Source organism: Saccoglossus kowalevskii, chromosome 4, assembly GCF_978046115.1.
Source record: "Saccoglossus kowalevskii chromosome 4, keSacKowa6.1, whole genome shotgun sequence".
Taxonomy (NCBI): Eukaryota; Metazoa; Hemichordata; class Enteropneusta; family Harrimaniidae; genus Saccoglossus; species Saccoglossus kowalevskii.
Genome location: NC_140644.1, coordinates 36237576 through 36252266, shown reverse-complemented (window position 1 = coordinate 36252266; position 14691 = coordinate 36237576). Strand labels below are relative to the sequence as shown.

The following is a 14691-nucleotide window of genomic DNA, read 5'->3' as shown; positions in this document are numbered from 1 at the left end:
CTATACTGGTCTTGGCTATTCAATTTAATGATATTTTGCAGTTATATTCTCTTTACAAAGTATTCAAATTGTGTTTCCTGCAATGATCTATATCATGACTATGTGTTACGCGTATCATGTCACATATTTTGTTACTATCGAATGTTTCCTGGTATCGCTGAACTCTATCAGCTTTCACATAAATCTAATACGCTATTACTGGTACACATTTTTGTAAATTCAAAATTATGTTAGATGTTTATGAGTTCAAGGGAATCATAGCATGTGTGAATATTTTCTTTCCATACTAGGAATCAATTTTAAACACTTATTATCTAGTAGGAACTGTACTTGACATGTATAATAACTACAATGACAGGCATACCATATTTGCCCAAGACAATTGTTGTAATATGGTGATTGAAAAGCAGGTAACGAAACATTATTACAAATGCATGACATAACCGTCATTTTGTTCCTATTTGTGCTCAGTGTAGCAATTTATATATCATAGGTGTTATATATACGAAATAATGACATTTAGTTTTGTAAGTTGGCATGAGTAATTTAATTAAAACAGATATTGTAATCCCAATAGTGTTTGTTAGAAATTGTATATTGCTAACATTTTGAAATCTAATACAATTGCTATGACAATGATGATATTCTAAACTTGAAATCATTTATTTAGCATTATATATGTGTAATTTTAATTAAAATAATAATTGTTTTAAATTGATAACTCAAGATGTTACTATATTGCTTTACAATAAACAACACGATAGAAATCTAAAACATCATGATATAATATACTGCACAGCGTTCATGCTGATATTGCCATTATTTATGTGGGCTTCAACACTTTTATTCAAGAATGTCATGTCAAAAAGTAATGAAACTGAAAAAAAGATGAACATATATGTTATACTCTAGCCTGAATGAATAGAGAATATAGGGATTTGCATATAATCCATTGTATATCTGCGTTATAATTGATGTATGTTCAGTGTATTTTTTAGAAGTAACAATGAATATTATTTAGAGTACAGTTCACGAATCATCTGATATGTTCAGTTTATGATTTTGAATACCTTATTTACATTACACCATACCTGAACACGTTTTAGGTTTCATTTGTTAAGTGCATCGATAATTCATGTTAAGAACCTGAATAATGATGTATATGAACAATATGATTTAAATCTGGACTGTAACTGAATATGGTTGTATTTTCCAGCTTTATTGAAAAGTATTTCAATTGAAAAATAGTTTACATTGTGAGGTTAAGTGTCATATTGTCACGTGCTACATATAGCTTAATAGCTTGGAACACACACTTATAATAATAATGTAATCACAGAAAAATATTATTTAGACATATATTATTTTATATGTTATTGAGGTGTATACTGAATTATTTTTATCGTTTTTAAAATTTACATGTGAAATCTGCTATTTGATTACGCTTTTAGTCAAGAAACAAGGACAGATTTGAACTGCAAAATATTGGCATTTGTGACATAATGAATATTTTAGAATTCTATCGGCGTTTTTTTAGGAGCCAATATATTTCCTCGTGTTTTCAAATGTATTCATTTAAAAATTTTGTTGCTATTATGTAATCTGTAAAACAAATATACAAGCATAATGTAGTAATCCCCAGTCTTCAAATAAACAATGTAAACATATATTTTTACATATTAACGATTTATTCAATTTTACAATTTATATTAACAAGCGAAAATTCACCTAGATTCTCGTGGTTCTAATAGATAAAACGTACACACATTCATATTATGGTTAGGCTTAAATTATTTGTGTGTGTTAGATTATCACCAATGTAGACTATGTTCAGTCTGGTTTAACTAATATTTTTTAACAGCATCCATGTATATATAAACTGCGTCTATGTATTGTTTGTCATACAAGCACTTTGTACAAATTTATGCAAATGATTCATATTATTTTTTAAAAGTACACCTGAGTAATTTAAATATAAAAAAAACCGTAATATTATTGTATCGAACAAAATAATATAATAATCAAGTTCTTTAGTCATTAACGTATCTATCAACATTTCTGCATATTAACATTCAACATTGATAACTAATTTGGTATTGATCACTTTCTAAACATGAACTATTTTCCATTTAGCATTTACATGGATAGTTTTAAATAAAATAATAATTGCTTTCAATTGATAACACGAGTTGTTATCATACAAACAACAAGCAACTGTGAAAATTTATTCTTGTAATTGTAATACAAAAATGTAATCTTGTTCTTGATAACTCAAAATAGAGAAAAATTCGAAACTGCGTGTTATTAATATATTAAATAGCTTACATGTTGTTGTCGAAGTCATACTAGAAGTTTTTTTATGAATTTCAAATAAGAATTATGTTGCTATTTTGTTCATCCAAAATAAATTTATTGTACAATATCATGCTAATAATGTGAACGAAATATTTTGTCTATAGTCTAAAGCGAGGCATGATGGCTTATATTGGTTGATATCAACTGAGACGAGATGTTACTTTGTGATTGAGATTGCATAACAGAAGGCACGGGTTTGATGTGTTATGACATTCAAACTCGCACTTATCGTTCAAAAGGTAATAACAGTGCGAACAATGTCTGGTTTTTTTAAGAGGATGCTTTGTCTCCAAATAATAATATGTTGAAGTTGTCAAGCATGAAATAATTAGGGGACAAAAACAAAGCTACGTAACAATTAGAAAAATATATCTTTGATTGCTGGGGACACATATCAATGCTCTTATTTCATTATGGACAGTTCATGGCGTAAATTGCAGCCGGAAATTCCACAGTGTGCTATCGCAATTGCGGATTTAGTCATTTTTACAAGGTTCGCCATGTTTGTTGTCACGTGGTACTTATGCAAATAATGACTGTCCAGTTTGAACAAACTTGTCCCTCTGTACTTAGGCTTTTGGATCATATACGGTAAATTACGGTTCTGAATGAAACAATAGAAAGAGAATGCTTTATTCAATCAAGTCATCAAACCCTTTTCGCTACCTTAAGAGAATCAAAGCATGTGTGAATATTTTCTTTCCATAATCGGAATCTACTTTAAAAACTTATTATTAACCTTCATTCTGTTCCTATTGGTGCTCAGTTTAATCATATTTAGTTTTGCAAATAGACATGAGTAATTCAATTATAAATGATATTGTATAATAGTATTTGTTAAAGAAAAACGAAATAATGAACAGTGAATATTAATAGAGATAATACCATGTTAATAATTAGGTTCATTATCCAATTTTTTTTCTTTAACAAATTGTGCATATTGTTAACATTTGGAAATATAATACAATTGTCATGGCAATGATGATTTTATTAACTTGAAATAATTGATTTAGCATGTGCATGAGTAGTTTTAATTAAAATAATAATTAATTTCAATTGATAACACAAGATGTTACCATGATTCGTTACACTAAATAACACGAGGGAAATCGGAAACACAGAGATATAATATGCTTTTGTTTACATTAATTTCAAATAAGATCTTGATGCAATTTTGTTTATTCAAAACAAATATTCGAGAATGTCATACCAATCAGGTAATTCAACTAAACCAAAATGTGAGCATATATTTTTATCGTGAATCTATAATTTGTTAATATCGTGTTGTGATTGATTTATATTCAGTGTATTATATACCTTTTTCCTATATTTCACATTCAACTCGTCAGAAATCAGTGAAAAAAATCCATACAAAATACTCAAAAACACTTTTCAGCAAAAATTAATTCCAGCTAAAATAATGTATTTCACAGTACATCAACGTTCATTGTCGATCCTGTTGTAATGTGTTGGCAGTAACTTAAAAATTGCATTATCTAAACACATGTTTTCTGTGATAATGTCTGCCGGGATCTTGCTCTGCCGGAGTCCAGTAAATCTCAAATTCAGGTTAACCTCAAAACATATTTCGTGCTCGTAGGATTATCGAAGGTGCGGGTTAAACCTATACCTTATCCATGGAAGGTCCAATCCCAATTCACAAAATGTCAATAGTCGCTAAAGTGTTAATTCCATAGACAAACATACACTATTTTCAGAGGGCGCACAACCATAGCGTAAGCCATGATAAGGAGCCTTTTTGCTTCGCATGAATTGTAAAGTTCAACTGGATTTGAGATCGGCGAGGGCGCAATAACAGTATTATTATTATTAGTCACTACGGACGTCTCGGTCTTTGGTTCTCTTCTGTAAAATAAACGATCTTCAATATTTGAAATTCGCACCTATCTTTATATGTGTAGGTATCAGTTACTAGTGTTTCAAACAATAAGTATGATTTTTGGCCATTGAGAAAATGGTATATGCTTGTATTTTGTGCATGTATTTATGACCAATTTCAAGAATAAGAGTCATAACTTTCGTAGGTACAAGTATCATACATTTCACTTACGTTCATTACACTTGAATGAAGTCGCCGCTTGATAAGACTGCTATTTACGAAGTTTAAAATAGCCAAGCCTTCCGGATTCGAGCCTCTTGGTTGATTCGACAACGGTAGCTATCATTTATTCTAAAAAGTTGAAGATCGGTGAACATAAAACTAATCTAAAATATGTCCTGCTTTTCACGTGCGACATGTTTATTAAAAAACAGAGTTAAGCGAATTTATTTAGAAATTAATGCGTGAAATCTGGAGGTCATTGTCCATTGCCGCACTTAAGGTAGAGATGCAGTTTATTTGATAATTTCAATCAAAAATAGATTTTTTTTCGTTTTTATATAGATTTTTATCAAAGGAACATTCTGTGAAAATTTGACCAATGAATTCTTTTTTGAACACCGTTAAAATTGCTGTTTATTTTCTGGTTAAAAATAAAAAAACACTCACACGTGGCAATGTTTATGTCCAATTGCCTAATTTGCATGAGTAATCAAATAACAGGACCTTTGATTGACAATATGCAAATCGAGATTGTACGGGTCATAGTTCATTCAATTCACGCGCATGTGCAATTATTCTCAAATCAGTTATCGCTCGCTAGCAAACCAAACATTATATTTCCTCAGTGTTTTTTCCTAATTTTTATCAGTACATTATGCGTGGTGTGAAAAGAAAGAGAGGTAGAAAGAAGATTCAGATGATCTCTGTGTCGGAAGAGGCAAAAGCTACACTGAAGGCATCAGCCCACCAAACGAAAAACAAAATCGATGTGAGCGTTCAAACGTGACTTTCCCCGAAGGCGTGAATCCGAGTTTCTGATTGACTGAGAGATTTTATTTTTAAATCAATGTTCTCAAAAAATAAACTGAGCATGTGAAGAATAATTTAACATTGTTTACAGTGATAACTGCTCATTGTCGAAACGAAGCTTACCCATTCACGCTAGTCACAATAAACATGATCATACTCTTGAATAGGCGTCAATGACTACGGTAAAACTTACTCTATTTTAGGCATCAGGAATGATTTAAATGTCCGACGAAATGACGCCAAAATACACCTTAAAAGTCCCATTTTATTTTTTTCTAAATCCCATCTCGAATTTACGGCAGAATCTGGTCCCTCAAATAAGGAACACATGAGCTTTAATTCTGCACTGGGTCGGGGAGATACAAACTTTCGTGTATCTTTTGTCCAATGGATACCTGTACTTCGATCATTCGCAAGTTTTGCTATGTGGTGCGAGACAGCTTTGTTTGCAACCGGACGAACTCCGTTTAATTCAATGAAGCAAACAACTGACAATGCTAAAATAAATTGCAGAGGTACGCTAAAATTAATTGAAAACAAGCAAATAATTTCAATGAAAAATAAATCACAGAGAGAGGTAACTTGATACATTAACAACTCTTTTGACGCGCTGACCGCTTCTCCGCGTCTGGTGTTTTGTTTTCCTTGTCATAATACTTACTGATTGATAATTTTGTTTTGATTTTTGAGTTTTTTAGCCTGCAACTCGGTCACGACCTTTGCTTTTTCCGTGAAAAATTGGGAAGTTTACGTCAATTTGATGGACATTCAATTTTTTTAAACTAACGAAGCACACTGTTTAGCACTCCTATTTTTTTCATTTGCCGATTTCTATTCAGAAAAATTCGCCTGCTCGAAAATGCACCTTAACTTTGCACTCTTAAAACATGTCAGATTTACAACACAAATTATTTAAAACCGGTCGAAATTTTAAAACACGTTGTAATAGAGTTCATATTCATATTCACTCCATTTCAAATAAACTAATTCACCATTGGAACATCGCCCAACAAAGATGTCGCTGATCACTCAGTTGTCGCAAGGTGTGTTGTACCATGATACACCCTGTTTCGACTTTTGTAAAATGCGATAGTAAAAATATACGTTTCACTTGGTATCACCATGGAGGTAAAAAAAGATTTTTACCAACATGGTATCAAATTAGGCTAAAGCTTTGGCGTGGGGCGCTAAACGGCGGGATATTCGATACCCTTGAACATGCAATAGAAATTACGTGTATACAGTACATTCTAATTATTCTTCGCAAATAAAACAACAATACAAATAAGAACTTTTCGTTATCTAATTTACATAATACTGAATATAATAATGACCGCGAAGACTGGTTGTTACAGCTGTTTACAGAAATATTTAATACTTAGTCTATTACATCATATAAGTGATCAGTTGTTCACAGAAATATTTAATACGTAGTCTATTACGTGATATCGGTGATCAGTTGTTCACAGAAATGATGTCGTCATTCAGTTTACAAAAATATTAAAACATACTAGTAGTCTATTTCGTTATTTCGGCGTACATGTTTAGTTGTTTACATGTTTAGTGTTTAGTACATGTTTAGTGTATAACGACTTTTTTGAAAAGTTATTTTCCAAACTAAAAAACGCCAACGTCCTTTAAAATAGTATGATACAGGTAAAAATATGAAGGGCGCTGGTCGTTGCGCAGGGCGTTTTCGTACTTCGTGTAATGAAGCAATGTTTACACGTGTTGTATACGTCACTATGAGTCCCCTATCCAACAGGACGCGATGACACCGCTCTTTGAACAAAAGATTTTTTTATTTTATATGCTGACCAAAAAATATCAGAATAACAATGTTTTAAACGTTTGTAAAACCATAGACCTTAGAAAGACAAAATAAAAACACTTGTTGTTTGCATTATCGTATTTTCACTTAAATCATACTATTTTCAATGATACTCGCGTATTTTAGTTTCGCTAGTCTATATTTTAAAATCGTAATTCTGAAATTTCCGAACTGTCTGAAAGGCCGTCTGGACAGACAGGACTCGTCCAGATTGTTTTTAGATCACTGTATTTTCGCCCAATTTCTCAAAAATAAAAAGTATATTGTTCCAATTTTTTGCGGTTTTTACCTGAGTCCTGCCATTTTCGAAGTAATTAGGGTATTTTATTTTGATAACTTGCTATACAAAACTTCGAAATTTCGATTTTTCTAAACTGTTTGAAACCGTGAAAGTCAGCAGCTTACACCGGAAATGGCTGACCCGGTTTGTTTTAGATCGCTGTATTTTCACCCGACTTGTCAAAAATAAAACATCTGTTGTTCAAATCGTTGCATTTTTTTACTTGAGTCGACCAATTTTCGAAGTAATTAGGGTGTTTTAATTTGATGACTTTCGTTACAAAAGTCGAAATTCTGAATTTCCCAAACTGCTTGTAAACGTGTGACATTCATCTGACAACGAAAATGGCTGACCCGATCTTTTTTTGATTGTTTATTTTCGCCCGATTTCTCAAAAATAAAACATCTATTGTTCAAATTGTTGCATTTTTTACTTGAGTCATGCCATTTTCGAAGTAATTGGCGTTTTTATTTCGATAACTTGCTATACAAACGTCGAAATTACGAATTTTCCAAACTGTTTGAAATCGTGAAAGTCATCAGCTTACACCGGAATTGGCTGAGTCAGACCCGGTCTGTTTTAGATCGCTGTATTTTCGCCCGATTTCTCAAAATAAAAACATCTGTTGTTCAAATTGTTGCGTTTACTAAATAATTTGGATATTTTAATTTGATTACTGGCTTTCAAAAAGTCAAAAATCTGAATTTTCTAAACTATTTGGAAACGTGTGACACTGAGTGGAAAACTCATTAACATACAATTAGCATATTCATGACCTTCTCTTCAGTAGTCACGCAGGAAAACTCACGCGTTTTGCGCGATTTCACGAGTGCTGCCGACAGTAAAAATAAACAGATGGTTGTTTATTCGTTAATAAGATTGTGGGATTATTTGCAGGATTATAACCCAGGTTAAAACAAAAGAAACACTGTAGTTGCCTGTCCCTCTCATTCTAAGGTCTATGATATTACATGAACACATTCTGCACGCTCTAAATCAGGGAGCTGTTTAATTCAGTGATTTTCTGAGAAGAGTATCAGAATCTGACTACACTAACATGATTTTGTATATTTCTAAGATATAAATCAACGGTTCTTCAAAATTTTAGGCATCAATATAAACAAAAAAACACTTCGAACAGTCGTTTTCTTCGAACGATACTCGACGACCATCTTGGTTCGTGGGCGGATACAAGTATCTACGGGGGCAAAACTAACGGTAAAATAATCGACTGAAATGAACCCTTTAATACTGCTTCTACACAAAATAATCTATATTGGGGAACAATTAAAATATTGAACAAAAATATGACGACTGTGATCGTTTTAGATATTGGGACGCATTTTCACAGGGTGGAAACTTTTTGTACAGCGTCACCATAACAAGTCACCCTGCAATGAATAGTGTTGGCTGTTATAGTCTGAAATTCTTGATTTTTTTTATCTCAATTAAATGAACATATCTTTTAAATCACACGTGCCTTATCAGGAAGTTTTTACGAACACAAATTACACACGCAACTCGGAATAATAAGCTGTATAAAATGACAAAGATTCAAAGGCGCAGAGCGGAAGACAGTGTAAATCTAGGAAGATCCAAAGATGCTATGACGTCACCGGTTTCACTCCACAAGCATAACGCACACTATCACTGTTAACATCTTAGAACAAAGGCGTTTCCCAACCGGGTGTTGAGGGACTGTGGTAGAAATAAGTACAGTCTCTTTAGAGTGTGAGTGAGTGTGTAGAGAGAAAAAGGAGTGCATTTTTTAAATAATTTCACTCGAGCGACGTCACAACTTTCGGTCAGTTTTTATCGCTCATTGTCGCAGTTGTAGGGGTTGTTTTAGAGTTCCGGTCTGTTTATAAATATTCATGAAGCAATCGCAGCTGTTCTGGGTTAGGGTTAGGACAGTCAGTTAACATTATATCTTGGAACTTTGCAAAACACATGAGTCTTTTCCAATCTAGTCTTGATGGCGCCGTTGTGTTGGCACGCCCACAATTGCGTCTGTGCAATGAACTTGATTACGGGAAATGCATGGAGCAAATTTCAAGCGGAAATCCCGCTGTGTGTTCTGGCAATCGCGGATTTAGTCATGTTTACAAGGTTCGCCATTTTGTTTGTCACGTGATAATTGTGTGAACAATGACTGTCCGGTTAGTGCGAACTTGTCCCTCTTTATTTAGGCATTTGAATCATAAATTCTAGAGTATGGTTCTGAATGAAACAACAGGCAGAGAACATATTATTCAAAAACGTCGTCAAACCCTTCTCACTACCTTAACGTGACCATGAAAGGTACTCCTTCCATGTCGTGACAATAGCATCACCCCAGACTATAATATTACGAGTCTGATGCATAACGGTCCAGTGGCCGACATCCTGTGTATATTGCAAACAAATAGCATAGCGCCGGTCGGCATTTTTTTATTCTTGTCGGAAATTCTGAATGGCGGATTCTAGCAGCGAGCGTGGGCAGATTTTTGAAAAAATAACGAACGAAGAAATCGACAGGTGAAAAAGTGTTTGAGTAATATTCTCAAACATAAAACGCAACTAGATGAGTTTTCAGTAGACCAATACACTCACGTGACACTACTTTCCCGAATTAGGTTCGTGCAGGGAGCTGGTTCGTGTAAAGTACTTCCTTGAGGAATCCCATTGTTGCGGGCGCTACCCTTAATTCTTTACTCAGAATGATAATAGCTGTAATTTCGTAGTCTTCACGAACTTTATTTTTGCTGTCTATACCATCCAGGTAAACTACAGTACAAAAGTACATATAAAACTTGAGCAACGTCGTAATGAACATGCACATTTTGAATCATCAAATACAAATCCATAAAATACAAAGAATCAAACACAATTGTAATGTCAACACCAATAGATATTAATCATTTCTATCGCTACTAGAAAAATTAAGTATTCACCTAGATTTCGGGGCAAACTGATGGAGCCCGGTCTTTAAATGGCTGCTATATTTACGTTGACGGCATTTCTACTCCAGTGCATAACAAACAAACAATTGTAATAGAGGGCGCTGTAGAGGAATTCCTAGATTTACCGTACGACGGTAGCAACACTCCTCTCTGCAAATGGGTAATTTATCGTACATTTGCACTCATGCCAAACTTTATAATATCTATATCAAACTATGTCTATAATAATAATTGCTCTTGAAATTCAAGTAAGAGTTCACAAAAAATAACATCAACAAAAAAGGTAACAATTTAACTGTACTCAATGTTATTCATAGTCCCAATTAGTCTTCATCAACAGCAAGGAGCAGTACAAGCTTGTGGATTGGTCTGTCCACTATGGAACTGGCAGTAGTAAGCTGTACTTTGCGTACCAAACCATCTTTCCCAGGATACACTGCTGTCACTCTGCCAAGACGCCAAAAGTTACGTGGTACACTATCTTCCTTGATAATGACTATGTCACCCAATTTCAGATTGTACTGTGATGTGGTCCACTTTGGCCTTTGCTGTAGCGTATGCAGAAATTCTTTTCTCCATCGGTTCCAAAATTCATTGGTTAAGTGCTGTACTCTTCTCCATCTACGTGTTGAGTACATATCAGCCTTCTAGAAGTTGCCTGGTGGGGGAAGAAGTATTCTGGTCTTCATCGTTAACAAATGGTTTGGTGTCAGAGGTTCTGGAGAATCGGATTCACTCAGCTGATTGAGAGTAATTGGTCTTGAATTTACGATGTTCTGCACTTCCGCCATAAATGTGCGAAAGGACTCATCATCCAGCTGTGGACCTGCCTGATAGATGAGGGGTTCCAGAACACTTCGAACAGTCCTTATTTGTCTCTCCCAAATTCCTCCCATGTCACTACTGCTGGGAACATTGAATTTAAATTCAATCCAATCACACCTCTGACCTAGCAAGAAATCAGCCATTTTCTTTTGATCAATCTCTTTCAGGCCCTTAATCATTTCATTGTGTGTTCCAACGATGTTAGTGCCACAATCTGCTCTCAGCTGCCTAATAGGTCCACGGATGCTAACAAATCTTCTCACCGCATTGATGAAAGAATTGGTATCTAGAGTGTTGACAGTCTCCAGATGAATTGCCTTGGATGCCATGCACACAAAAACTACACCATATCTATTCAACTGGCTCCTCCTCTCCTTGATTAAGAATGGTCCAAACAGATCTACACCTGAATATGTGAATGGTGGGGCTTCCTTTATGCGATCACTTGGAAGGTCTCCCATTTTCTGAGTTTGGGGTGCTCTTCTGAACTTCCTACATGTGACACACTGATTGATCAATTTAGACACTGTATATGAGCCACTGATGATCCAATATCCATGCTGTCGGATGTAGTTGTGGTTACAGCCTCTTCCCATATGATTGATTTGTTCATGGAAGTGTCGCACTATTAGTGTTGTTATGTGAATATTCTTGGGTAAGATGACTGGATGTTTAATTTCAAAGGGCTGGCAGGATTTCTGTATTCTACCTCCAACTCTCAGCAAACCCTGGTCATCTATGAATGGATTCAGTTTATATATAGTGCTGGATTTTCTGAACTGTATATTTCGTGCCTTTAGTTGGTTTCTAGATTGTGGGTTACCCACTAGCTTTAATTCCTTCAGTATCTGTATTTCTTTCTGAAAGGCTCTACTTTGGACCTCTCATATTATGGCTTTTTCACCTTCTGCGAGATCCTGTACAGTTAAGGGTGTATTAGTTTCTGACATGACATCTGTGAGATCTAACTTTCTATTTATGGTTTTGGTGGCTCTCAACATTTTTGCCTTAAGACGTAGACAATTAGCGGCTGCTCGTTTAGATGCGTCCCATGATGAGTACTGATCAAAGCGGTTGATCAATTGACCATCTGAACAGGCTGTGAGTGAATTAGTCTTCAATACCGTGGAAGTTCTCTTCATTTCTCTCCTCATCTCTTCTTCTGTGTCACTGGTACACTCATATCGAAATTCTGTTGCAGATAGGGACTTATCATTCCATAGAAAATCTGGTCCAGTTAACCAGTTAGAATCTTCGATAAGTTGCCTGGCAGTTATCCCTCTGCTAGTGTCATCACTTGGGTTTGAGGCAGTGTTAACATACTTCCATGCATCTGGAGAAGTCAACTCTCGTATCTGCTGGACCCTGTTGGCGACATAGGTGTGAAAACGTTTGGATTCATTATTTATGTATCCAAGAACAACTTTACTATCTATCCAAAAATACTCTTTCACATCTTTATACTGTAGTGCTGTGGTGATGTAGTGACTCATTCTTGCAGATAAAACTGCTGCTGTCAGCTCAAGGCGAGGGATGGTGATTTGTTTGTTGAGTGGTGTGACTCTGGCCTTTCCTATGACGAAAGAACAGTATACTTCGTCATCCTGGTTGATTTGTCTCAAATATGTGCTCTGTCCATAACCTGTTTTACTGGTATCAGAGAAGTAATGAAGCTCTATTCTCTTGACTTCACCAAAGTTGTTAGGTTTATAGCAACGGTTTACCTTCAAACTCTGTAACTCAAGAATGTCAGTTCTCCACTGTATCCATTTCATTCTGAGGTCTTCAGTGATGGGATCATCCCAATCAACATTATTTCTACATAATTCTTGCAAGATGATCTTTCTAGTTAGGATTACTGGGGCTGCAAAACCTAAATGATCATACACTGAGCAGATGGTAGCAAGAATACCTCTGCGAGTAAGTGGTATGTCGCGCAATAATATTCTAAATTGGAAAAAGTCACCCTCCACGACCCATGTCACTCCTAATGCTCTTTCTACAGGTAAGAGGTCTGTTTGAAGGTTTACTTCCATCAAACTCGACGCTCGAGCTTCAGGAGGTATTGCATCCAGCACTTCTCTCTTGTTTGAGATCCACTTGTGCAGTTTCAACCCAGCTTTAGCACAAATATCAATACTATTGTTAACAAGGGTGATGGCTTTGCTTACATCTGAAACTGACATTAACCCATCGTCTACATAAAAGTCATCTCTGATAAAACTAGCTGCTTCTTCACCAAATTACTCCTCTCCATCATCTGCTGCTCTCTTCAGACCAAAGTTGACACATCCTGGTGAACTTGCTGCACCAAATAAGTGTACAGTCATTCTGTACTGAGACAATTCCTTGTCCAAGTCACCATCTTTCCACCATAAGAAGCGTAACAGATCCCTATCATTTGGAGTGACATGAAACTGGTGGAACATACCCTGGATGTCCGCCATCACTGCCACCTCTTCTTTTCTGAAGCGACTTAAGACCCCAACTAGACCATTGGTAAGATCAGGTCCTTGGAGGAGACAGTCATTAAGAGATATGCCCTCATATCTTGCAGAGCAATCAAAAACCACAGGGATCTTATCAGGTTTTTTGGGGTGATACACACCTGTATGTGGTACATAATTCACCCTGCCATCTACATTCTGTTGATCTTGTGGAACTTCTTCAGCACAGTTGGTTAGGATATCTTCCATAAATGTGAAGTAATCTTTCTTGTATTTCTGATTTCTTTGCAATCGTCTTTTTAGTTGTAATGTTCTTTTTACAGCTAATGGTTTGTTGTTTGGAAGTCGAAGATTATTGTACTTCAGTGGAAGGGGCATCTCATAGTGACCATCCTCTCTCTTGATGATATTGTCAGAGAGGCACCTGATGAACTTATGATCATTAACTGACAGAGATTCTTGTTTGTGTTTATGTTCAATAAAGTCCCGTTCAAACATCTGTTGAACCTGTTGTGTACTCACTATTTCCTTTGAGGTTGACTGAACTACCAATCTGTTAACTAATTTCGGCTTATTTGCAGGCATGGCTGTAAGCTGACTCGCTGCATTTGTTTCTGTGGTCACAATGCGGTTTGACACAACATTGTTTTCTGAATTTGAACAAATTGTTCCAACTATTCCCCATCCTAGTAGAGACCTTTGGCCATATGGATGATCTGCATCGCCAGCTATGATATCTCTAGGTCTTACAGCCGATGGAACATTGTTACCTATTAATATTCCAACCTTAACTTGAGGCATGATTGGAGGTATCTTATCAGCAATTCTTTGTAGATGGTTCCACTTCATTGCCACCTCTGAACTTGGGATTTGGTGTCTCTCTGTTGGAACATGGTCTCTGGTGTAGGATGTTGGCACTGGTATTACAACTTTTCTGTCATAACTAAGAATCTATAAATCCCTTATCCTCTTAGCTGAAACAACTGCACCGTTCATTTGCATTGTTGACAGTGTCAGTTCAGTATCATGCCCTATGATTCTAAGTTGTTTCTGAAGTTCTTTTGATGTGAAACAGGTATTGCTCTGCGGATCTAGAACACAATATTGTAAGATTTCTCTGTTGGGATTAACTTTGCTTC

At 35.4% G+C, this 14691-nt stretch overlaps 1 protein-coding gene and 1 long non-coding RNA gene across 2 annotated transcripts; both read right to left on the bottom strand.

Annotated features, from left to right (window-relative positions):
- Positions 1-10053: 10053 nt before the first annotated feature.
- On the bottom strand, positions 10054-10336 carry LOC146747376 (uncharacterized). Its single transcript, XR_014929221.1, has 2 exons — positions 10272-10336; positions 10054-10104 (listed from the first exon to the last, which is right to left on the bottom strand). It is a non-coding gene; the product is annotated as an uncharacterized LOC146747376 (long non-coding RNA).
- A 591-nt stretch (positions 10337-10927) lies between these two features.
- On the bottom strand, positions 10928-13291 carry LOC146747375 (uncharacterized). The gene is made up of 2 exons (XM_085498406.1): positions 12010-13291; positions 10928-11841 (listed from the first exon to the last, which is right to left on the bottom strand). The coding sequence occupies exons 1-2, from the start codon at positions 13289-13291 to the stop codon at positions 10928-10930; spliced, it is 2196 nt and encodes a 731-aa protein (XP_085354532.1).
- Between the last annotated feature and the right edge of the window lie 1400 nt (positions 13292-14691).